This window comes from Trachypithecus francoisi, unplaced genomic scaffold, assembly GCF_009764315.1.
Source record: "Trachypithecus francoisi isolate TF-2019V2 unplaced genomic scaffold, Tfra_2.0 Lachesis_group6, whole genome shotgun sequence".
Taxonomy (NCBI): domain Eukaryota; kingdom Metazoa; phylum Chordata; class Mammalia; order Primates; family Cercopithecidae; genus Trachypithecus; species Trachypithecus francoisi.
In genome coordinates, this window is record NW_022681471.1 from 119,622,262 (window position 1) to 119,648,978 (window position 26,717).

At 43.0% G+C, this 26,717-nt stretch overlaps 1 protein-coding gene across 2 annotated transcripts; it reads right to left on the bottom strand.

Moving 5' to 3' along the window:
• Positions 1–1,168: 1,168 nt before the first annotated feature.
• Positions 1,169–26,458, bottom strand: LOC117077260 (carbonic anhydrase 5B, mitochondrial-like). 2 transcript variants are annotated; one of them, XM_033200912.1, is made up of 5 exons: positions 19,516–19,889; positions 12,009–12,206; positions 9,196–9,299; positions 7,390–7,482; positions 1,169–3,185 (listed from the first exon to the last, which is right to left on the bottom strand). In XM_033200912.1, exons 1-5 carry the CDS (start codon positions 19,727–19,729, stop codon positions 3,156–3,158), a joined length of 639 nt encoding a protein of 212 aa, XP_033056803.1. In that variant the 5' UTR covers positions 19,730–19,889; the 3' UTR covers positions 1,169–3,155. The 2 variants fall into 2 exon arrangements, 1 of the variants encoding a protein (XP_033056803.1); XR_004434717.1 differs by lacking the exons at positions 9,196–9,299; positions 19,516–19,889 and adding an exon at positions 25,628–26,458.
• Between the last annotated feature and the right edge of the window lie 259 nt (positions 26,459–26,717).

Genomic DNA, 26,717 nt, shown 5'->3' on the forward strand with positions numbered 1-26,717 from the left:
TTGTAGAAGTCCTTTTTCAGTTTGGTTTTGTCTTTTCTCATGATTTAGATGGGGGCTACACATTTTGGAGGAGGAATGCCATAGAGGTGACTGGTATTCAGGTTGTTTGCAAACAATAGGGCAAAGAATAATTATGTATATGTATTATTGTTTAGGTCTGCAGTTTATGTGTAGGCTAAATTGCTGTTTGGTAAATTGCACTCTGATAGCTATTACAATAGTACCAACTCAGCATTGTATCTTCCTTTGATATTGTAATTAACTGTTAGTAAAACAACATACTTTTTAGTCTCTTGTATCTTTATTCATGTGTCATTACCACCTACCACTACACATGAGGCTGCCCATGCTCCACACTTGTACCAGCACTGTGAGCAATATAATTTTGGGGTTTCTGCTAATCTGATACGTGAAAATTCGTATTTCAGTGTAGTTTCATCTTGTTTCGTTGCTTTTTATAAGGTTGAAAATTTTTTCACATGGTATTGGGCTTCTTGTTTCCTTAACTGTAAGCTGTCTGTTTATACCATTTGCTGTTGATTATCTAAAAACTGATTTCTAGAGACTCTTTATATATTAGAGCAATTAACTCTCTGTTTTGTTCACTATGATGTCTCAAACACCTAGAAGGGTAGCTGGCATACAGTAGGCATTCAATAAATAGTAGCTGAATGAGTAAACAGTTGCAAATGTTTTCCCTGTATGTCATCTATCTTTTGTTTATGGTGATTTTCATCAGAAAGGATTTTAAAATTTTTGTATGTAGTCTAATTGCTAGTTGTTTTCTTGATTACTTCTGGGTTTTGATTTATAGTTAGAAAAGCTTCCTCCATTTGGATGTATGAAAGAATCTTCCTACCCTCGTAATTTTATGGCATTTTTTTACCTTTGAAGTTTTGTTCCATCCGGAATATATTTTTGTCAGGATTGAACGATGGGTCCAACTTTTTCTCCTAAATGCCTGCTCGGTTGTCCCCCAATACCATTTACTGGATTTATCTTTTCCTGCATTGAGCTGAGATGCTATCTTTATCATAAAGTAAATTCTCATGTACTTGGCCATATTTCTGAACTATTTTCTTCCCTTGATTATCTTCCTATTCATGTGCTAGTATCATCCTATTTAATTATTGTGGCTTTAAAGCCTTATGGGTCTAATCATTCCTTATTTTCTCCTTTAGAATTTTTCCAGCTGTTCATGCTTATTTGCTTTTCCACATGAACTCTAGAAGTACTATATCTAGTTTTAAAATTCTGTTGGTATTTTTATTAAAACCATATTAAATTTATGGAATCACAACTTAAGGAGAATTGACATCAAAGGTGTCTTTATGATATCTTCCTATTTAAAAACAGGGTATATGAATTTTATAAATTCAAGTCTTCTGTGTCCCTCAGAAATGTTTTATAGTTTTCTTGTTAACAGTTTATGTTGTTTATTAAGAGCATTTTAGTCTTTTAGTTTCTATTATAAATAGGCTTCCTTCTTCTGTTATGTCTTCTAACTAATTGTGAGTTACATGTGTCAAAGGAATTGATTTCTATAAACTGACATGGTACTCCACTAATTGCTGAATTATCTTTGTAGGAGTTTTTAGTGTTTCTCTAATGTTCTTTATCTTTTTTGGTCTAACTTTATTGGCTCCTGCCTGAGGTTAATTCAATTAAATTTAGTATTTAGTTTGCTAATAATCATGGAGTTAACATTTAAACATATTATTTATTTTTGAGCTGAGATAAATCTACTTCATCCAGTTAGGGAATTCTCCATTTCTGTTTCATTAAAAAAAAATTTTTTTAAGGGATGGTGGGTTTTATCTAATGTATTTTAGGAAATCTATGGAAATGATCATATAGATTTGTTGACAGGATGAAATCCATTAATCGTAAGTGTATCATTCTTAGTACTGAACCATCTTTGGATTACTGGAATAAACCCTACCTGGACAAAGTATATATTCTTCTAATGCACTACTAGACTCTATTTCTAGTATTTTATTTAGCTTTTTTTGTTGTTGTTACATATTTTTCAGAGATATTGGCCTATTGCTATTTTTCAGGGGTAGGATGGTCTAATCTTTGATAGGTTTTGGTATCACTGTTATCCTGGCTGCATAAAAGAGGCTGGAAGCTTTATAGTCAATAAAAATCCAATATGAACACGTATACGCAGTTATTATTACAGTTTAGTTTATGAATTAAACAGGATTTTGTGTGCTGATGCAGTGACCGCCACTTAGATTTGGTTTCTAAGAGAAAAATAAATTCCAAGTTTCAAACAACTGACTTACATGAAAATTTCTGGATGAACATTGCTGGAGTCTGTCTTTATCCTGAGATTCTATAGCAAAACTCCCTTAAGGATTTTAAAGGGTTTTGAATACACCCATTTCCAGCCTTCTTTTTTTTATTTAAAAGGGTATTAATTTTCATAGAGAATCTACACGATGCATGTATAATAAAAACATGTCACTTTAACTCTTCTTTCGCTAATCTGAAATACCTCTAAATTCATGTCCAAACTGAGATAAGACATTGGTACACTTCAATAAAAATGCATAAGCATTACAAGATGTTAAAACTGATGCCACATCTGAGCCCAGCTTTGTTTTAAAAGGGGAGACGAGGATTTCCTTAGATGAAAATTGTGGAGAGAATGTACCTGATCATGATCAACCTCTACTGGCTGCTTCTTAATGATCCAGGTGATGGACTCAGACAGGGCTGGACCAGGGAGATACTGGACCTACTTGGGTCCAGTAATCTAGACAGGTGGGCACCAGGCAGGAAGTGCCAATGACCCAAATTCCATGAGAGCTTCCTGGCCAAGAGATTGGTTACTGAGTCATTATTTAGTAGTGAAAACCACTCAGGAATCAGACGACGAGGTGATGGTTCTCAGGGAGTATCTGGAGATGAACAGTGGTCCAGAGGAGCTCCAGGCCCTTCTGAGCAGCTACCTGAAGAATCGCTGCTTAGGATGGAATCATGCCCAGCCTTTGTTTCTGCAATTAACTGTGTATTTTTTATATTCCCTAGTGGGAAAACAACCAAAACCATTTGATCTCTCAATTCTAGTGAGGCTCCAGCAGGTAGTCTCCTCTAAGTATTGTTGGGAGGTATTAGACAGTGGCCAGCGCATAAAGAAGGAGGCTTCACTTCTTCAAGGGAGACTGAGAATTTTCCTTTTAAAATGAAATGCAGAAAAACAAATAACCCCATTAAAAATGGGCAAAGGACATGAGCACACACTTCTCAAGACATACAAGTGGCCAACAAACATGAAAAATGCTCATCATCACTAATCATCAGAAAAGTGCAAATCAAAACCCAATGAGATACCATCTTACAACAGTCAGAATGGCCATTAATAAAAAGTCAAAAAACAACAGATGTTGGTGAAGCTGTGGAAAAAGGGAATGCATATACACTGTTGGTGGGAATGTAAATTAGTTCAGCCACTGTGGAAAGCAGTTTGGAGATTTCTCAAATAACTAAAAACAGAGCTACCATTCAATGCAGCAATACCATTACTGGGTATAAACCCAAAGGAAAATAAATCATTTTGCCAAAAAGACACAGGCACTCATCTGTTCATTGTCACACTATTCACAACAGCAAAGACATAGAATCAACCTAGGTGCCCATCAGCGGTGGACTGGATAAAGAAAATGTGATAATATATACACTATGGAATACTACACAGCCACAAAAAATGAAATCATGTCCTTTGCAGCAACATGGATGCAGCTGGAAGCCATCATCCTAAGCGAATTAATGCAAGAACAGAAAACCAAGTACTGCATGTCCTTGAGAGAACTAAACATTCAGCACACAGATATAGAGATGGGAACAATAGACATTGGGGGTTACTGGAGAGAGGGGTAGGTTAAAAACTACCCATTGGGTACTGTGCTCATTACCTGAGTGATGGAATCCATACCCTAAACCTTAGCATCATGCAACATACTTATGTAACAAACCTGCACATGGTACCCCTGTATCTAAAATAAAAGTTGATAGAAACAAAAAATGAAATGCAGATCAGGAGGAGCCAGAATTCTGTACTAAATGGGGAGAGGAAGAAAGAGGGAAATGGAGAGGAAAGGAGGGGGAAAGAGGTGGGGACCAGAAGGATACAGTGGGGGAAGAAAGGGAGGAGAGAATATATGGGCCTCCAGAGCACAGCCCTTTGAGATTCTGAATATAGAATCTCAAATAATCTGAATATAGAAGAAATAATCTTGGGGGGCTAGACAAAGGCATCCAACCTGAAGGATGTGGGTCATTGTTCTTTCCAGCTGGACAAGGCAAGTTTCTGTAGAACTGCTCTCTGCTCCCTGCCTGTGGGATGGCAGTTACAGAAAAGAAGGCTGCTCTGGGTGTGTTCACAAGGACTTAGAAGGAGCCAGTGTCAGGAACAGAGGAGGGGACAGCAATATGTTCCTGAGTCCCCAAGTCCTCAGCAGCACCGCAGCAAAACCAGGAAGCTCATTGGCCCACCCACATGATCACCTCTGTCCCCTGCAATGTGACCCAGGGCCAGGGTCATTCATAAATTACAGGTCTCCTTCTAAGGCAATGTTCAAAGAGAACCGGAATACAGTTCCCCTAGTTAAACTTCCCAATTCAAAGTGCCTTGGTAATGTCGCCACTCTTGAGATTGAAACATAAAATATATTTCAGGTAATTTAGGAAAAATACTACCCCATGCTTAGTTGATGGCATGGAATCCACCAATTTCTATAGCTCTTTATGATGTTTGCCTAGCTAAAGAACAACAAATGAGAAAACATTAAAAACAACGGACATCTCACTGTAGAACTGGAATGAAATATGAATTAAAAATGACCATCTGGTGATTATCTAAAAAGAAATCACAGTCTGAAACCGCTGAAACTGGCAATTTAGAATGTTATAAACATCGCCGAATTAAACTGGACACAGAATACATGAGCAGGCTGTCTGAGGTTGTGCCTGTAGTCCACAGGGAAAGGTGCTCCTGCTCCACTCACCTCCCCCAGCCTTTCTAAGCCTTGGCCCACAGGGACCCTGGAGGCTGAAGCTCTTCAAACAGGCTACAGCACATGAAGGCCAGGCTTTCGGCACAGACCCCTAAGTCCTCAAGGGCATGTTCCAGGAGCCTCAGTATATAAAGCACGTTTTCTATTAATAGCTTTTGTATTTAATGCTCTGACATCTGGGGACTTGTTGACACCACAAGCACTGTCCCTCCCAAGGTTGGCTGATTCCCAGAGAGAACAGACAGCTGCAAGAGCGCCCTTCATTTGCAATCCAGAGCTTACAGCCCCGCCATCTACTTTATCAGGCTCTTACACCAGGGCCACTGTTCTCCTGCACCAATCACCCCACGGTCAGGTATCAGCCAAGTGGGGACAGCCCCCTAGGCCACGGAACACTCTGAAATTATTCGAAGTAGCCAATCCCGAGCCTGCATACCCTGCCTCGCCTGTTCCTTCCCACTGAAAACTCAATAAAAGCTCTTGCCCGCATTTCCCCCTCACTTTCTCTGCCTCCTGACCAACCCCGGTACTTCCTCATGTGGCCCTGCACGGTGTGTCATGCCTCCAGCTTCTAGGGATCTGGGAATAGGATCAGCTTCTTCCTTCATGACAGTCATTCCCATGTCTGCATGTCTTACTATACCTGATTAAAATAAACCCCAGGTACCCTTAAAACACTCAGCCTCCAGTGCAGATGAAAGTTGGGAGCATGCAGGGAGCCTGCAGCTGCCGAACCTGCAAGAGCTCAGGGGCCCCATGAGAGTGTGGCCTACGGATTTTTAACCCCAGTCCTCCATTAGCTAGCTGTGTGACCTAGCAGGAAAGCACTTAACCTCACTGAGCTTCACTTTCTTCATCTGAAAAATGGAGACAATAATATTGCCATCAGAGAGTTCCTAGAAAGATAAACTAAGTACTTGGCAAATATGGAGTCACTTAGCACTCATAAATATTAGTTCCCTTCATGAGGATTTCCTAGAGTTTACGGCCTTTATCTTTCTGTTTAAAATACATTCTTCTGTTTAAAATGTATTCTTTTTCATTTTTTGAGACAGAGTCTCACTCCGTCACCCAGGCTGGAGTGCAGTGGCGTGATCTCGGCTGACTGCAGCCCCTGCCTCCTGAATTCAAGTGATCCTCTTGCCTCAGCCTCCCGAGTAGCTGAGACTACAGGTGCCCGCCACCACACCCAGCTAATTTTTGTATTTTCAGTAGAGACGGGGTTTTGCCATGATGGCCAGGCTGGTCTCGAACTCCTGGACTCAAGTAATCTGCCCGCCTTGGACTCCCCAAAGTGCTGGGACAACAGGTGTGAGCCACCACACCTGGTGTAAAATACATTTTACATTGTAACCATTATTTATTTATTTGCCTTTATCCTTTTATACCAGTGCTTAAAAATAGAAGTATGATACAAGCCACAGAGGTAATTAATTTTCTAGTAGCCACATTTAAAAAGTAAAAAGAAATAGATGAAATCCTTTTTAATAATATAATTTTACCAAATATATTCAATATATTATCACTTCAACACGTAATCAGTAAGAAAAGTTACTGAGATGGTTTATGTTTTTTCCATACTAAGTTTTAAAAATCTGTTGTGTATTTTATACTTCAGCACATCTCAATTTGGATGCTACCTTTTTCATCAAGATACTTGATCTATATTTAGATTTAAAAAAATTTATACTTGAAAACATATATATACATATCCAAATGGTTCCAAACATTCTTAAAAGTTTTTCTTCTTTTTTTCTTTGGAGACAGAGTCTCACTCTGCCGCCCAGGCTGGGGTGCAGTGGCACGATCCTGGCTCACTACAACCTCTGCCTTGTGGGTTCAAGCAATTCTTATGCCTCAGCTTCCCAAGAAGCTGGGATTACAGGCGCCTGCCATCACGCCTGGCTAAGTTTTGTAATTTTAGTAGAGACGGGGTTTCGCCACATTGGCCAGGCTGGTTTCGAACTCCTGGCCTTAAGTGATCCGTCTGCCTCGGCCTCCCAAAAAGCTGGGATTACAGGTGTGAGCCACTGCACCCGACCCAAAAGTTTTTCAATAACTGAATTGAATATCAGTTTTTTAATTGAAATTTAAGTGAATTAGAAGTAAATTAAATCTTCATTTCCTAAGTTACACCAGCCACATTTCAAGAGCTCAACTGTCACATGTGGCTTGTGATCACTCTATTGGACGGCACAGTTTCATGCCATTTAAAATATATCCTTAACAATCCTGTATTTCAAGCACTATTTATCTTACCAGTGTATGGATCCCAATATTCTTAAAGTAAACAACAATATTATAATGTTCTATCTTTTCATTCTAGAATACACCACATCATTTAAAGTTGGTGAGTTTTTTTTACCTTTAAAAATACTCCTATCACAGCCAAACCATTTTCTTCCGGTGCTGCGTCCTCAAAGTTTTCAATGACTGCATTCCAATGCACTAAGTGCAGCTGAAACACCATGGAAAGAGGGTTAACCCATGACTACACAGAATCTCTCCAGAATAAACCCACACCCTCAGTCAACCTATGACATTTAAACATGTTTCCTCACCCAAAGTAAAGCCACTAAGAAAACCATATGACAATCCAAAATGAGATAGAAACAAAGACCAGGAAGAAATTTAGGCAAGAATAGCAATTAATATTTCTTTGGAATAAAAGGACTTAGGGAGAAAAAATAAAATTCATATAGCAAACTGAGTCGCATTTCAGTAAGGGATCAACATTTGCTCGTTCCCATTCTGCTTTCCATGAAATACTAACATCTAAAATCCATTTACATTAAAAGAGAAAATGTTTATGTTGAGAAAAATAAATTATCCTTATAGGAATTAGACAACACTTGAAGACTGGCTGGGTGCAGTGGCTCACATGTGTAATCCCAAGACTTTGGGAGGCCAAGGTGGGTGGATCATTTGAGGTCAAGAGATTGGGACCAGCCTGGCCAACATGGTGAAACCCCATCTCTACTAAAAAAAAAAAAAATACAAAAATCAGCAGGTGTGGTGGTGGGTGTCTGTAATCCCAGCTTCTCAGGAAGCTGAGGTGGAAGGATCGCTTGAATCTGGGAGGCAGAGGATGCAGTGAGCCAAGATCGTGCCTCTGTACGCCATCTTAGGTGACAGAGCAAGACTCCATCTCAAAAAAAAAAAAAAAAAGTTGAAGACACACTTCTTCTTTGAGAGATGACCACTTAAAATGTTCTTTTTATTGTTGATATTACATTTAAAACTAAATTACTGCCAGGTGCGTTGGCTCACGTCAGCACTTTGGGAGGCTGGGGCAAGAGCATCACCTGAGGCCAGGAGTTCAAGCCCAGCCTTGGCAACACAGTGAGACCTCGTCTCTACAAAAAATTTTAAAATGAGTTAGGTGTGGTGGTACGCAACTGTGTAGTCCCTGCTACTTGGGAAGCTGAGACGGAAGAATCACTTGGGCTAAGAAGTTCAAGGTTGCAGTGAGCTATGACTGCACCACTGCACACCAGCCTGGGTGATAAAGTGAGATCCTATTAAAAAAAAAGCAAAACCAACAAACCAAACAAAACCTAAATTACAAAAAAGTTATAAGAAGCAATTATATTTCCTTATGATCTCCCTATACTTTTGCTATGGTTTGCATATGGTCTGTTTGGTCCTGCCAGGTCTCATGTTGACACCTGCTCCCCAGTGTTGGAGGTGGGGCTTCATGGGAGGTGTTTGGATCACGCAGGCAGATCTCTTATAAATAGCTTCATGCCATTCGGGTGGAAGTGAGTTCTTACTCTTAGTTCCCAAGATAACTGATTTAGGTTTTTTCTTTTTTTTGAGACAGGGTCTCACTCTGTCACCCAGGCTGGAGTACGGTGGCACAACTGTGACTCACTGCAGCCTTGACCTGCTAGGCTCAAGTGACGCTCCCACCTCAGCCTCCCAAGTAGCTGGGACTACAGGCATGTGCCACCATGCCTGGCTGTTTTTTTTGTTGTTGTTTTTTTTTTTTTAATTTTTTTTGTATAGACAAGGTCTCACTATATTGCCCAGACTGGTCTCCAATTCCTGGCCTCAAGTGATCCTCCCGCATTGGCCTCCCAACGAGCTGGGATTACAGGTGTGAGCCATCGCGTCCAGTCACAGAACTGATTGCTGAAAAGAGCCTGGTACCTCCTCCTTTCCCTCTTACCATGTGATCTCTGCGTGCTGGCTCCCCGTGGCCTTCCAACATGAGGAGACACAGTTTGAGGACCTCACCAGATACAGATGTGAGCAGCATGTTTCCTGTACAGCCTGCAGCACCATGAGTCAAGTAAACCTCTTTTCTTTATAAATTACAGAGTTTCAGATATTCCTTTGTAGCAACACAAATGGATTAAGATAACTTCTCTACAAATTATTCCTTGTCCACCACTCATGAACTTATTTTCTGGCATCACCATTCCCCCAAGTCTCCTAAGTGAGACGCCTCAAGGTCTTGGTTAACTTTGCTTTCTGTTCTCTGGAAGAGGATGTCACCTCCTAGTTCTGTTGCTTTTATTTCAGAAATGCTTTTTAAAAGTTGCTATTTTCTATATTTCTATTGCCTTAATTTAATCTCCAACCACCTATCACTTGGATTAATCTCAACTTGTGGCCCTGCATTGTGGCCTGGGCTAATCTAAAAACATAAAGTAACTGGCTAATTAAACAAAATCATGCTATGCCACTCTCTCATTTACATATAACTAGTTTCTGACGAGCCTGCCCTCCATCTACCCTATTATCCTTTGATGATCACCACTCTCACTGCCTCTCCCCACAACACACATTCAACATTCTGGCCACATCATTTTGTTTTTGTTTTTTTGGTCATTTCCTGAACATTCTATCACATCTGCCTTTGCACGACTTTCCCTCAGTCCAGAATGCCCTTTTAATGCTCTTGGCAAACTTCCATACATCCTTTAATACCTAATATAAATGGCTCCTCCTTAGTGAGATCATCATAGACTCCGCTGAGTAGTCTGTATCACGCGCCTTCCTCTGTGGCCCCATAGCCCTCTCAGAAACATTTTCAAACCACACTTGCTTTATAATTTTAATTTCAAGTATTCTTCCCTCACTAGACTTTGCCCTTTGGGTGGTTGACAATTAGTACTCCTGGCACTTCGTGCAGTGCTTTGCACATAGTTGCCACTCAGAAAATGTTGGACACATAAATAATGATAAAATTCATACACGTTATTAGGTGGCCACAAATATAAAACGTGTTTTTCTTGCCTAATTATCCTTCTGCTCTGTATTGTGATCTTATATTTTACAATGTAATTAAATAGAATTACTATTTAATATAGAAGTTATTTGCAAAGTAAGCCAGCAGAGGAAAACTAGTACATATGCAACACATAAACACACAGAAAATAGATTTCTGGTAAAGCTTTCATTTCATTTCATGCCCTTTCTTCTATGCCAATTACAAAATCTGTACACAGAGATATATGTATTTGTTAATAAAAAATATTACCTATACTAGAAGGAAACATCCATAAAAAAGAAAAGGGAATTTTTCCATACACTGAAAAGTGAGTCCAATGATCATCCAGAAAGCCCATTCAGGGCATATACCCAAAAGAACAAAAAGAGACATTTGTACACCCACGTTCATAGCAGCGTTATTCACAAAAGCCAAAAGGTAAGGAATAGATAAACAAATGTGGTCTATCCATATAATGGAGTATCATTAAGCCTTAAAAAGGAAGGAAATTCTGACACACACTACAACATGGATGAACTCTGAGGACATTATACCAAGTGAAATAAGCCAGTCACAAAAAGACAAATACTGTATGATTACACTCATATGAGGTGCCTAGAGTAGTTCGATTCACAGAGACAGAAAGCAGAATACTGGCTGGGCGTGGTGGTTCATGTCTGTGATCTTTGGGAGACCGAGGCGGGCAGATGACTTGAGGTCAGGAGTTCAAGAGCATCCTGGACAACATGGTAAAACCCCCCTCTACTAAAAATACAAAAGTTAGCTGGGCGTGGTGATGGGCGCCTATAATCCCAGCAACTTGGGAGGCTGAGGCAGGAGAATCACTTGAACCTGGGAGGCAGAGGTTGCAGTGAGCCGAGACTACCCCACTGTACTCCAGCCTAGGTGACAGAGCAAGAATCTGTCAAGAAAGGAGAAGGAGAAGGAGGAGGAGAAGAAGAAGAAGGGGTAGGAGAAGGAGAAGGAGACGGACGCGGAGGAAAAGGGGAGGGGAGGGGAGGGGGAAGGGAGGGGAGGGGAGGGGAAGAAGAAAAGAAAGAAAGGAAAGAAAGAAGGAAAGAAAGGAAAGAAAAGAAAGAAAAGAAAGAAAGCCAATACTGATTGCGAGGAGCTGGAGGGAGGGTGAATGGGGCACTACTGTTTAATGGGTAAAGTTTCAGTTTTGCAAGATGAAAGGATTTCTGGAGCTAGATGGTGGTGATGATTGTACAATAATGGAAATGTACTTAATATACTACTACTTAACTGTATTCTTTTTTTTTTTTTTGAGACGGAGTCTTGCTCTGTCGCCCAGGCTGGAGTGCAGTGGCCAGATCTCAGCTCACTGCAAGCCCCGCCTCCCAGGTTCCCGCCATTCTCCTGCCTCAGCCTCCCGAGGAGCTGGGACTACAGGTGCCCGCCACCGCGCCCGGCTAGTTTTTTGTATTTTTTAGTAGAGACGGGGTTTCACCATGTTAACCAGGATGGTCTCGATCTCCTGACCTCGTGATCCGCCCGTCTTGGCCTCCCAAAGTGCTGGGATTACAGGCTTGAGTCACCGCGCCCGGCCTGTATTCTTAAAAATGGATAAGATGATAAATTTCATATTATGCATATTTTACCATAATTTTTTTTAAAATTCCAATGACTTCCATGCCATTGCTCACAAAGAGGTCAATACTACCATGGAGAGAGTTTGATCTGTCCTCTGTTAACATGACACTGTTTCTTTAACTCCTTACAAGACCACCAGATCTTGCCCTCACCTGATTTATGTGTAGAATCTTCAAATTCCACGAGGAAAGAGTACCCATTATTCCAGACGTGGAGGCAGGTGGCTGGGTCATAAGAGATGGTAAGCGGTTTTAAGCCGGCATCATAAACACTGTCCCTCCACCAGATGTTGATGGGTGACTGTTGATCGCCCCCAGGAACCAGGTCCACGCTCTCCCAGAGTGGATGCACTAGGAGAAAGCAGGTCAGGCTATTATCAAGACTGTCCACTATCTAGCATCACATATGAGGCAATTTCACTTCTGGAGACCCTGTCAAGGCTAATGGGAACTAACAGCTTTAGCAATTAGCCATTCAGGGCCTTAATCAGCTGACTAAAGCAAAGGCTAAAAGACAAGCAAAGGCTAAAAGCAGAAGAACAGCATTCTGCCATCTTGAAAACCCAACTCATCTCAGTCTGCCTACTAAGCTCACCTAAACCAAGTGCTATCAGTCCTGTGATAACAGTAAAATGCATGGAGATTAGTGCCATGTGGAAATAGGTATTCATAAATGAGTTTCTTTTCTTCATTGAGAATTTCCCAAGCCCTAAGCCCCCAAACTAGCTCTAAATACAAAGACAAACTAATTTGATTTTCAATAACAGACTTATTTTCAAAAAACACACACAAAAAAAATGGGGGCAGAACTTTGAGAAAGGAAATGTTCAATCAAGTATTGTGTTTAATTGGTTGGCTGGTAGAAATCAAGGCTTGCGTAGCCTGCATCCTGTAAGGTGCTTGCCCCACATAACTGTGCATGCTGAGTTGAGTTCACCTCCTATGTAAGCAAACTCTGAGGACCAGGCAGCCATCCTGCAAAACCTGGCTAGAACATCGGCATTGCTAAGGTCCCTGGAGGTCGCAGTGTGTCACAGGGATGTGGAGATTATCTATTAAGGTGTACACATACAATTCATCCCCCACAGGCACTGACGACACTGCTGATGCTGATTGTCCTCCAGAGTCAAGCACCAGGTCTCTGTAGCAAGTCCCTGATAAGTATCAGCAGACTTGCTGATAACACAGATCGGCCTGTTGAGACCCCCATGTGTGATGAGCAGAACCAATGTGTATCAGTTTGGGGTGGTCCAGCTGCCTGTCCTTTAGAAGTACCATGGATGGGTAGGATCAAGAACAACAGGAAAACTAGGAGAAACATGTATTGAGAGAAATCATTACCAGTGACCCCTCTGCATCTCGCCCTACCACTAAGAATGGGTCTAAGGATTTAAGAAATAACTAGGCAGCTCCTACCGAGTCAAATCCCCCAAACATGGCAGAGACACCCTCTTGTTTCCATAAAAACCAGAAACTTCCCTCTGGTTTACTCTTACAGGGGGGATAGTTCTGCTTCAGTAGCAGCCCAAAGATGGAAGTTTAAAATCTTAGCTTTAGCTTTATTTTTTTGTGAGGGTGGGCAAAAGTGTCCTGGCAGTACAGACACTGAGCTCTCTTGGGAGTGTCCAGACCGGTGGTCTCATCAAAGAGAGTGACTATGGCCCTAGGGGACATTTGGCATTGTCTAGAGACATTTTTCATTGTCACAACTGGAAGAGGGTGCTACTGCCATCTAGTGGATAGATGCCAGGGATGCTGCTAAACATTCCACAAAGCAGAGGAAGCCACCACTGCAACGAGTTACTCAGCCCCAAATGTCAACAGTGGCCCAGTTGAGAATCTCAGTCTACAGAAACTCAGAATATTCTTCTCTTTTTCCTAATTCTTCCTATAACATAGTATTCTCTTATCTCTAAAGAGATTTAAACTTAATTTAAAAAATTAAGTTCTACTTTAACTATAAAGGGTAGACATGCAGGTTTGGTATATGGAGTGACACTGAGGCTTGGGGTCCCAACGGTCCTGTCACCCCAGCCATGTGAGCATAATACCCAACAGGTTGAACCCAATGTTTTAATTTTTCTTAGTATGAAAGAATTCCTCACAGAAGAACAATAATTTTCCATTAAATTTAAGAGCCAAAAATTAAAAATGCATTTGAACTGGCACAATATTTCAATACTATAATCTGATCAGAATGCAGATTCCTTCTAGAAAGCCCTTAAAGGGCCGATTCTATTTTTAAAGATTCCTGACACAAAGAGACTACGCACCTTCCCCTCTGAGACACTCAGTGGTTGATAATGTGAGAATTCACATTCTTCAAAGCCATTCAAAGCCATTCTCCTGTGAAGACTAGGGAAGAACTGGAGTGACAATCAGCTCCCTAAGATGATGCCTTGGTCACCCTTAATTGTTCCCCATCTCATTCATGAAACGGGAAGTATCAACACTCACACTCATGCAAATACCAGCCCAAGACAACTGGGCCTATTCCTGCAATTGCTCTTTAATGACCATAATGACATGATCAATTTATGCCCTTCAGTTACAAGTTCAGCTTCCAGAAGGTTTTCTTTCCTCCTACCCACCTCCTCCTTTTTAAACAAAGACCATCCATCTAGGCTAGACCATCCAACCCACTGTGGGGAGAGGCAGTCCTTGGTCACTATCCCCCTATTGAAGCCAACTTTTTGCCAAGGGCTTGTTTTGCTAACGATAAACTCACACTTTTCCTCTTCCCTCCCCTTCTGCCATTTTAACAAAATACAGATAGAAATGATTTCTTGGCAGTTGTCATACTTTCCCTCAAAACAGGAAGGTAATGACGAAGCATTCTAACAGAGGCCTCATTTTCAGGTTTTTCTTATGTGTAGAAAGTGAAGAGACTGTGACTATTTCAATCATGGTTTAAGTGAGTGAAGGGCACACTGTCATTAAAAAGGTGTCAATAATCTCTCACTGATGAGCAAGAAAACTCCTTTAGATTTCATGGTGAGGATGCACTTGGTCTTAGTTCTTATTTATATGCCTAGTCCTGTGTTTGACTTATTTTATGCTTGCACCACCTATTTCTCTAGCCTCCTTGTATGTCCCTGGGCTCTTCAAATGTAGAAAGCTCATTTCTGCATCAAGCCCCTTAGTTCCTGATTCTCCTCCTCTGCTGGAATCAATTTCCCCTCATTCCACTTGGCACTGGCTCCTGTTATTGCCTTGTCACCATCTCTCCTCTTTGACTACCCTATTATAACATGATCCCCTTGAATTTTTAATCATAGCCCTCTGGTTTTGCCCTTCACAACATTATTACATGGGTAGAGTTACAATTTTATGTACACGCGCTTAGTTATCGGCCTCCCCCACTGCTCTGCAAGCAAGCTGGCTTTTTTTTTTTTTGAGACGGAGTCTCGCTCTGTCGCCCAGGCTGGAGTGCAGTGGCCCAATCTCGGCTCAATGCAAGATCCGCCTCCTAGGTTCACGCCATTCTCTTGCCTCACCCCTCCCAAATAGCTGAGACTACAGGTGTCTGCCACCACGCCCAGCTAATTTTTTGTATTTTTAGTAGAGATGGGGTTTCACCATGTTAGCCAGGATGGTCTCCATCTCCTGACCTCGTGATCCGCCCCCCTCAGCCTCCCACAGTACTGGGATTACAGGCGTGAACCACCGCGCCCTGATGCAAGCTGGCTTTCAACTACTATGGTAGATCGAATGCATCAGATGAAGCGTATCACTGAAGAAGTTTGCTTCTTTTTGCTTTATTTCCCATTACTGCCACGGATCACATTATTTTTCTTTAACAATCGTTCAGGTTTAGCTCTTCCTCGCCTTGCCCAGACCACTAGCCTAGTTCTGAACCCTACACCGCAGACTTCACACAAAGCCTCTTGGTCACTTGTCCTCTTTTCTCACTTCCCTTTACCCTGAGTTCAGCCACTCAGTTTTCCCAAATTACCAGCTTTGTCAGGGTGCTCCTGTGCTGAAGACAGTATATCAAGTGGAACTTCTGGGTCCAAGTGCCTGTGTTTTTCTATTAGAACCCTCCTCATTTATCTAATCATTCTCCTCATTCTTTCCAAACGCTGGCGTTCCCATGCTGCCCCCTTGGTCAATCCTAAACGAGTGGTGCTGTAAATTTCAAACACCCAACAGGCTTTGAAGACTTGGTGCAAGGTAAAGAATGTAAACTCATTAACAATTGTTATATGGATCACATGTTAAAGTGATAATATCCTGGATACACTGGGTTAAGTAAAAAAAAAAAAGTTACTAAAATTAATTTCACCTGTTTTCTTTTCCCCTTTTCTAATATGACTATTAGAAAACTGAGAATTACATGTGGCTCAATTATATGTCTATAGGACAATGTTGCCCTATACCCTCATGTGCTTTTTATCTGGTCCCTTGCTATGTACCACCCTTTTTATGAGGGATGTGCTATTTCCTCATGTAATTGAAGACCATCTGCGTAGGCCTTGGCCTTAGTGCAGTGATGGGATACACAGGGATCCTCTGTATGACTTGGCTGAGGATGATCGCAGGATCACAAATTGCCTTGTTAGAGCATCAGGGCTGTAAAAGGCACTTGGATGCCAAGTCCATTAGCCATAGGAGACACATGCAGTTATCAGCAAAGGAGACTAAAAGCCCACATTTCTTGGTGGTCACTTCCAGGGCTAATAGTCAGTCCCAGGTAGCTGAAGACAACCCTGAAGCCATTAGTACAATTCCATGGGACTCCTAATCTCCCACTGTTTCTCAAGATCCTTTGAAAGTTAATGAAGACAATATAGTCTGGGGCATCCCAGCCTATATCAGAGGTCTTTAGGAACACATTGCACAACAAGCCTGTTAAAACTCTTGTCCTCATCTGTACAACGCCCATGACAAGTTTACCTATACAACAAACCCGCACACATACCCCTGAACTTAAAAGCTAAATTTAAAAAAAAAAAGTATTGTTCTCCAGGCTTTGGTTCTTCAAAATTAATTGGAAAAATAATAGAACTTTATAATACAGTTGAATTCTAATATAGATCAGTGCTGTCAAATACAACTTTCTCTAAAGATGAAAATGTCCATTATGGTAAGTTGTAGTCACGTGAGGCTATGTTAATGTGCTTAAATTTACAGGTAAATACCCATAATGGCTACATTTAATTGTGGCTACATTTTAGACAGCACCATTCTAGTCCAAGTTATCCTAAAAGGAAATGTTTCTTTTCTTTCTAAAAGCAGGGAGATCATGAACATTAAGAATCACTGGAATAATATTACATTTGTACTATTTACATTATAGCTGATAATCTTTATATTTCATGAAGAATTAACATGATTAATTTTCCTATGGTCTAAGATCTCATGCCTAATTTTTTTTTTTTTGAGACGGAGTCCTGCTCTGTCGCCCAGGTTGAAGAGCAGTGGCACGATCTCGGGTCACTGCAACCTCCGACTTCCAGGTTCAAGAGATCCCCCTGCCTCACAGCCTCCTGAGTAGCTGGGACCACAGGCGCGTACCACTATGCCTGGCAAATTTTTTGTATTTTAGTAGAGAAGGGGTTTCACCATGTTAGCCAGGATGGTCTCAATCTCCTGACCTCGCGATCTGCCCGCCTTGGCCTCCCAAAGTGCTGGGGTTACAGGCGTGAGCCACCGTGCCCGGCCACCTAAATCTTTTTATGTGGTCATTATGCTAAATTTCACTAGATGATACACTAAGTGAAATTGATTTTATTTTCATCTTGGATAACAGGTGTAGGCTTTTATTTTTATCTTGTTTTATTACAAGTCCCTCAAGTTAGGACTTTCAACAGTTACTGTCTGCTACTTGAGATAACAGCAAACAGCAATCTGAGTTGACAGCTAAAGATTATCTGTGGAGAGCCTTGGGAGCAAAGATATGATGAGCACAGAGCACAGGGCTGACCTGAAATGCTGCTTTCCGATTTGCCACAACCTCCTACTTTCATTCACTCCTTATGCTGCTTTGCCTCCTCTTAAAATGGTCAGACTTAAAACATCTGAGGCAGGCACTGAGCCTATGATGATGATAACAATCAAAGTACTAGAAGTAGCTGCCACAATTGAGTTTCTTTTCTTTTCGTTTTTTTTTTTTTTTTTTTGAGACAGAGTACAGGTCCTGGCTCATTGCAACCTCTGCCTCCCAGGTTCAAGTGATTCTCCTGCCTCAGCCTCCTGAGTAGCTGAGACTACAGGCATGCACCACCATGCCCAGCTAATTTTTGTATTTTTAGTAGAGATGAGGTTTCACTACGTTGGTCAGGCTGGTCTTGAACTCCTGATCTCAGCTGATCCGCCCGCCTTGGTCTCCCAAAAGTGCTGGGATGAGCCACCATGCGCGGCCACATAACTGAGTTTCTAACCCTCAAGAATCTCGGGTTATTCTTGGTTACAAGTGTACACTAGCTTTCCATTGGGGTACTGAGCTGTCAGAAACAAGGAGAATTGTTTTTACAATTGAGCAGATGAGGGTCCAGAATATAGGAATAGGACCTGCTCAAAGGCTCAGGGCAAGAAAGACCACAATATTCTTCTTGGGGCAAACAGGTTGGAACAGTGAAATATACCACAAACAAAATCAAATGGTGACTTTCACCTGTTTTTTCTAGTAACTTGGAAAGAAGAACACATCATATAATACAGCTATTACTCAAGTGAACCCCACCTCCTCGGGGGACCACTGTTTGGTTTCTGTTGGCACTAAAAGCAGCAAACTATCCTAATGGCATAGGCTGACTGGACTTTAGGCATTTAACTCTCAACTTTCAGAAAAAAAAAGACAAACTAAAGATCAAGGCAGAAACCCCACACTCACACAAAACGTTAGTAACTAGATAAATGACTAAATTTTTTCCACGTTAAGCCTTAGAAGGCAGTGCCCGGGTTTGGAATAAGCCAATCTGGGTAGGATATGGCACACCCAGCAATCATAAATTTCTTATGACCCCGACCAACTCATCTCAACGAGAACATAGTCAATGTTGGGATAAAACAAAATAAATTTGTAATAAAAAATTCTTTTGAAGCAGTTTCAAGTCAATGGATCCAGCTAGATCAACATTATTAATGGAATTCCTTTTCTTATGTGCACGGAGGTTCAACAAGGGTAAACCCAAAGAGCACAATCTGAGAAACCTCAAATTCTGAAACAAGCCAGTATTTGAAAACTATGTAAATTCATTGTGAATAGTGAAAAATATATTTTAAAAACTAAAAGATATATTTAGCCAATTCATTACACACATCTCTCCACCATCACAGACATCTCTCCTATCATCTCAGTGGTTCTCTCCCAGGGTTATTTTGCCCTCCCTCCCAGGGGACATTTAGTAATGTCCTGAAACATATCTGAGTGTGATCATTTGGGGAGTGCTACTGGTAAGAGATCAGGGATGCCATTCAACATCTAGTGAGCAAAGGGCAGCCCCCACACCACAGAATGATCTATCCCCAATGTCCATCGTGCCGCAGTGGAGAATCCCTGCAACATCCAGCTGCGGATAGTACCTTGTATTTCCAGGAGGGGAACAAGATGAGAAGGCTTGAGGAAGACCGTCTGCTGCATCACACGATCTTCTGTTTTTACAGCAGAGCACACACCTGCAAATCAGTCAGCTAGAATTAATTCTGCAATTCTTACCTCTGGAGAGACTATTCTGAAGCATGAAGCCACTGAAGTGCTTGCAAACATTCATGTGCAGCTTCCTGCAATTTAGATTCACAGAAATAATCTGCAGTTTGTGGATCAACCTTAGTAAAAAGACAACTGCTAACAATAAATAATAAAGAACAGGTTCCAGAATATCTGAAACCTTCTCCAGTTTCTGCATGACATCATTGTAACATTTTAACATTTGTCAAGAAAGAATGTTCCACATTTATTTTACTGGACAAATAGAGAAACAGTTATTCTCACAGTCCATAAGGCATATAAGCTCACACTGGAATGCCAATGACATCATAGCTACAGATGCTTAACACACGTGATTTTTATAAAACCAACAAGTCTTTTCTCCTCTCTTTAATGAAATGGTGTACTCACAGGTTTATTTCTGGATTTTGTAAGTACAAGTACAGAGGCTGCAGGATGGCCTGGGCCTTGGAATCTAGAAGCTTCTCCACAGCAATTTGCATGGGGATACAGGACAAGTGGCCCTCAGGCTGTTCATCACCACCATCTTTACCCTGAAACCTTGATCAGTTCCCAAATAACTTGCAGGAACCCAATAACCTAGAGGGAAGAGGGCAGAGGATTGAAAGCTGTAAGCGATAGAGACTTAAGATCATGAGAAAACCTCTAAGTAGGACAATATTCAGACTAGTAATACACACCCTGAGGTGGAGGGAGGGCAAATGGGAGTCAATTATCCATCCATTTTTGTTCCTCAAACTCACTGGTCACCCCAAGATGACAGACCCACTTGCTTTCCCTCACATTCACTTGGTGCTCCTGCCTGCCCACCAGCCACATGGACTTTAGTTCTTCCAACTCCTGCCTTTCCCTCCAGCTTGTGCAGATGCTCTTCCTTTCCTGGACTCTCCCTCCATCTGTGCGTGGTGAATCCCTACCCCCACTTCAGGTGACTGACACCAGCATCCCTTCCTCTAAGCTCTCCCGACCACGTGCTCACCAGGTCAGCCCAGAACTGCTTTGTGGTCACAGTGTTTATCAGGGTCGAATTAATACCTGACCAGGAATGTACTTTATCACCACATCCTCTCCAGTATCTAAGCCCCATGGTGGCAGGGACCGTGTCTGCCTTGGTCAGAGCTGTATCTCTTAGGGACACAGTGCCTCATTCAAAATGGGTGCTGGGAGTACTAGTCAAGTGACCCGAGTAGGCTCCCTTGGGGACAAAGATGTTGGTCCTAATTTCAACAACTAAGAACTGTGCCATGCCTGCCAGCACGCTCTGAGACAGTACTAGGGGTCTTTCCTTTTCTCAAACGCCATCACCCATTTGTAGGGATGTCTATACTTTTAAAACACTTGTAAATATTTCTCCTTTGAGAAGAGGGTCTCATATCCCTAGCTAAAAGATCCAAAGGACCCCCCAAATCCTGCCTGATCTAAAAGAGGACCCTCCCGATGAACCCCATCTAGTCTCACAGGGCTGGGATTCTGCCAGTTAGCACTTTCATTTCAAAATGTATTGTCATTTCTTTTGCTCCAAGCACAGTGGTGGGTGCTATGATGCAAAGATGACCAAGACTTGAACTGTACCTTCCAGGTATGTAATTTCTCCCTTAGGAGTCTCTTGAAATGCACATAGTATGGGTAAGAAAAACACAGAGCAACCAGTTCACAGCAGGGTGTTTCTGCCATCTCAGATTCTGCCTTCTCTTGCCAAAAGACGGGCTCTTAGCAGTATGGCCATGCTGGGGTGGTGGGGGGGGGTTGAGGTAGGTGGGAATGGGTGGCAAAAGACACAAACATAGAAGTTGAGGGGCACTAAAGACACATTTCCCTTACAAATCTGAACTTTATTTCTTCATACCATCTTTCCAAGAAGAGTGTAAGATACAAAACCCACACCATGGTCCTCAGTGATGCTGAGCAAGGAGGCAAACGTGCTTTTATCCTCCCCTCTCTTTGTGCACATTCATGCTAGTTACTGGCTGTGCACTAGCTCCTCCCCTCTGCACTGCTGTCCTTGACTCTGCTCCATCTAAGCTAGAGGGAAGACTACACCTACGTGAAAGGAGTGAGCATCATCTCTATGTGCATTGTGAAGTAGAGCACAGCAGGATAAGAAGCCAGTCTTTTGGCACAGTGCCATGCGCTTTGCTTTGTGTATGTGTCACTGTGCGAATGTGCGCTGAACTCAGGGAGCCAGAGATGTGCAGCCATTACATTAAAGGGGACTGGTAGGAAGTTTGTGAATCCCATAGAGGTTCCTTACCTCTAGGCTTGACTCCCTACTGGAGGTCTTCAGGCCAATGTATTAGTTTGTAAGAAAGTACCATAGACTGGGTGGCTTAAAATTTTTTGTTGTCTCACGGTTATGGAGGCTAGAAATCTGAGGTCCAAGTTCTCTGCAGGGTTGGTTCCTTCTGAGGGCAATGAGAGCTCTGTCCCAGGCCTTTCTACTTGGATGGTTATTTTATGTGCCAACTTGGGTAGGTCATGTACCCAGATGTTTGGTCAAATACCAGTTTAAATATCACTGTGAATGTATTTTTTAGATGAGATTAACATCTAAATCAGTAGACTTGGAATAAAGATGATTACCCTTCATGTGAGTGGGCCCTACCCAATCAGTTGAAAGCCTTAAGTGAAAAAAAGACAGGTTGCCTGAGGAAGAGGAAATTCTACCTCCAGACTGCCTTTGGACTGGAGCTGTGCCATGGCACCAGTTTGTGCTCACAATCCAGCCTGAATGTGTCCCCAAAGTTCACATTTTGGAAACTCAATCTGCAATGCAAAAGTGTTGGGAGGTGATTAAATCATGAGGGCTCTCCCCTCATGAATGGATTAATGCCATTATTAGGGGGAGCTGGTTAGTTTCTGAGGTAGTGGGTTCCTGATAAAAGGATAAATTTGGCCTCGTTACCCTCCCTCCCTCCTTCTTCACCCCCAATCTCTCCCACCCCTCACATGCACATGTTCATGCCCTTCTGCCTTGTGCTATGGGATGACGCAAGAGAAAGCCCTCACTAGATGTTGAGCAGATGCTGGCACCATGCCCTTGGACTTCCCAGCCTCCGGAATCATAAGCCACATAAATTTCTGTTCATTATAAATTATCCAGTGTCAGGTATTCTGTTACAGCACAAAACTGAGTAAGACAGGCTGTATATCAACTCTTCCCTGGTCTCCAGCCCGTTGGCCTGCACTGCAAATTTCATGAGCCTACATTCATGAGCCAATTTTTAAAATAAATCTCTCTCTCCCTAAACACACACACACACACATGTGCGCGTGCACATGGACACACACAGGCACACCCACACATACATACGCACACAGACACACAATTGGTTTTGTTTCTCTGGAGAACACCTAATAAACCTTGCTTCTGGTAATTCCTTGGCTTGTGTCAGCATTAAGTCCAATTTTCATAAGCCATTCTCATCTTGTCTCCAAATTTCCCCTTTAATTAAGGACACCAGTTATATTGGACTAGTGGCCACCCTAATGACTGTAATTACCTCTATAAAGACCCAATCTCCATATGAGGTCACATTCTGAAGTACTGGGGCTTAAGACTTAAACATATATGAATTTGAGATGGGAGGATGCAATTCAACTCGTAACAGCCAGTGACACCTAAAGTATGTCTGCGTTGCCTAAAAGGTGTTGACAATTCTCAAACCAAAGTTAAAATCACTTTTGTTTCGTTTTATCTGTTGTGTAAACACAGTTTTTAGTGGGAGTGTGTATGTCAAAATGTCTAAGGACATGAAAAATCACCCTGTTGAAGCCATGTAAAAGTCTGGCTCAGGATTTAAAAGACAGACTGCCAATAAGCTTTCAATATCTTATCTTGATAGTACCTGGAGCCAGGTGAGAGCATCTGGTTTTTAAATAACTTCACTATCTGAATTCACTTAACAGGTTTAAACAGCAATAGACCATGGGTCAACTAAATTTAGAATTTGTTTCCCCTTGTTAGGGCAAACTTCAAACTTGTACAAAAAAAAGGTGAGAATAAATCACCTATATATCCAATACTCTATTTCTTTTTTTTTTTTTTTTTGAGACGGAGCCTCGCTCTGTCGCCCAGGCTGGAGTGCAGTGGCCGGATCTCAGCTCACTGCAAGCTCCGCCTCCCGGGTTTACGCCATTCTCCTGCCTCAGCTTCCCGAGTAGCTGGGACTACATTTGCTGGGACTACAGGCGCCCGCCACCTCGCCCGGCTAGTTTTTTGTATTTTTTAGTAGATACGGGGTTTCACCGTATTAGCCAGGATGGTCTTGATCTCCTGAGCTCGTGATCCGCCCATCTCGGCCTCCCAAAGTGCTGGGATTACAGGCTTGAGCCACTGCGCCCTGCCCCCAATACTCTATTTCAACAATTACCAGTTTGTGGCTGGATAGGGCCTAGGAGAGCTAAGTCTTTTGTGCTATACATCCTTTGCTATCACTGATTATTCATGTATGCCTTGGATATTACTAACATGTTCTTTTTCTGTTGTTTTGCAGCCTTAGAAATGTGTGAAAAAAGAAAAGAGTCTAAAAGTCTTTAAATGTCATTCATAAGTGTTTATTAAATGCCTCATAGCTTGAACTCCACCTGATTAAGCGACTTATGCAAAAGAGACGTAAAAGTACTAACCAAAGGTTACAATTATATTGAAAAATTCCTTGATTGGCATCAGATTGACTCTTCATTTTCTCAACTCCTGATTTCAAAAGGAAGCCTGCCTTCTGCAATTTCCTGAAACTTAAATTGAGATATTACGCTGCTATGTCTTAAGAAAGCTTAGCTTCCTCCTCTCATTCACTTCTTCCTTGAGAGCGTGATCCCAATCTGAGGTTGCCAAAGGTTTCAAAATATATTTCTTATACCTGATTTGTGTGTTGCAACTAACTGCCCCAGTGTGGCCAGTGACATGATGAATTTCCCTCTTTCCATCAAATTTCCTTAACATTCATATGCAATCACAAGGCACTCAACCTTTATTCCATTGTAACTGTGAGCAGTGGCAGCCTTTTTGCCTGGCTCCAAGAACAGGGCAGCTACGCATAGGCACAGAGAATGGTGCCCTTGCTGTTTTGGCCTTTCGGTTAATTCCAGCCCAGCCCACGTACTGATTTAAAATAGCCCAGAAAGTTTTTCATTTCCAAAATATTCAAGAACAGTCCAGCTTTTCACTAAGTCCCCGAAGACGGGGAGGTGGGGTGAACTTCGGTTCACTGGGGACTCTGATGCAGGCGCTGCGAATAGTGACTGCTCTGAGAGATGCGCAGGGGCAGCATTTCTTACCAGAGATTTCTGACTATTCTCCAAACTCCAGCAAGACTTTCAAAGTGCATAGTGGAAATGGTCAGATTATCAGTAAAGGAAGAAGGGGAAGCAGAAAGCAATGTGGTATTCAACGGCTAACAGAGAACATATAAACAAATTAAGGTTTATGCATCTTCGTTAACTCATTTCCCAAGTTTTTCCAGCAAAAGTAAACGTGAGGGAAGTACACTGATATTAATACTAACGCGTTTCCAGCAGCCTCAGCGCAGCAGTATTTAACGCTGAATATCACACAGAATCCCAGTCACCAAGAATGTCTGCATTTCGGAGGTTCCTCTCCTCCGGCTCTGGGGCAGGGCACAACAGAAAAACTCAGATTTGTCCACGGGACACAACTGTGCTTTTGATCTACTCTGTCCATAGCCCCTGGCATAGTCAGGTGGGAAGATCACCAATGTAGACCCGAGGGAGTCCCAGCTTGCTGCTCCTCAGTTTCTGGAAATGCACTCCTCTCATTCCGCAATGTCTCTGGGAAAGCTGTTCTACTTTTTAATAGACAGAATCCTAAAAGGATGTCTGGTGATCCTCAAAGTGGATAAAGAGAGCTAGAGTGGGGAAGTGGCTATTTCCCCGACGCCAGCCTCCCACTCCCATTCCTCAGAGAAGCCCCGCCAGGACCCCGGCCAATCTCGCGGAACCAAAAGCTTCCCTGGCTCCAGAGCCGATAGCAGCACGCGGTCGTGTCTGCGACAGGTGGCAGAGTTCCTGCCCTCTCAGGCAGACCACGCCCCGATGCTGCCGATGCTCCTTACTGCCTCCCGCCCTTACCCGAACGACTTACCTGAGCCAGAACCTCCACGTTAGCTCCCGGACCCGAAGATCCTGCACGCAGCTATGTTGCCCACGCCCCCTCACGTTTACCTACGTCCCCACGCAGCAAACGTCATTTCGTCATTCCAGGCTACGCCCCTATCAGTCCCGCCTCTGTCCCCGACCCAGGCTCAAATCTCGCCCTGACCACGCTTGCCCTGCGCCGGAGTCCACACCAGCTCTGCGCTCTGGCTACACATCTCCTGTCGCTGCCACGCGCCTGCACGCTAACTTGCCCACGCCTCTGCCCTCCGCCTGCTCCACCATGTTTGCTACGCCCGTCAGAGCAACAAGGCACGCCCACACGTAAGGACCGCGCCCCCACGTTCGAGGCACGTCTCTGCGTTCCAACTACGTCATGTCCCTACTTCCCTTTTCGCGCCACCTCCCCTGCCCGTCACTACTCCGCTGCCTGCCTTTCCATCTGTGGTCACTTTTCCACGCTTCAGCCAGTCTGCGCCTCAGAGCGCAGTTCGTTTCACATACCAGTGATCATCCAGTCACAACTATTCTGCCTACCCTACCTCCCTCCCTTGGGCCCACGTCCTTACTCCGCCTAAAGTATGCCGACCCTCCCGCCAATTCGAACATCTTTTTTTACACCCTTGGGACTACGCCACGCCCTTCACGTAAGGGCTAAGGACAGCTCGTTCGGGTCACGCCCCTGCGGTACGCCTGGGCCACGCCTTTTCCACTAAGCCTTGCTGCCTGCGCTCCTCACTGGCGGGGCCGTTCCCGCCGCGGCTAACCCCTTCCTTTCTCTAGGAACAGGCAAGACCCGTCTGGTCCGCGTCACTTCTCTTCCTGCATTCCACACCTCTCCTTTCTGGCCAGTCCTGGCCGTCCTCCTAGGCCACATGCCACAACCCTAGGGTCCTCATTGGCCAACGGGCATCTGGCGCATGCGCACTTGCCTACCGTAAGTTCTGGCCACGCCTTAGGTTCCCAGGCCACCCACTTTTGGTTCCACTCTGGTCACGCGTCTGCCGCCAGTCCCACGTCCTCTGCGCTCCTTTTAGGTGAGAGACTTGATTCCGGGAAACCACGGAGGAGTTGGAGGG

Bases quoted from the DNA above. Each gene is read 5' to 3' on its own strand.
- LOC117077260 (XM_033200912.1), bottom strand. From the start codon at position 19,729: ATGTTAAAATGTTACAATGATGTCATGCAGAAACTGGAGAAGGTTTCA. The intron at 7,483-9,195 runs GTAAGAGGGAAA...ATGGTGTTTCAG, and splicing joins CAGCACGCAGAGATCACATG to CTGCACTTAGTGCATTGGAA. The intron at 3,186-7,389 runs GTAAAAAAAACT...TCATTTTAAAAG, and splicing joins TGATAGGAGTATTTTTAAAG to GAAAATTCTCAGTCTCCCTT.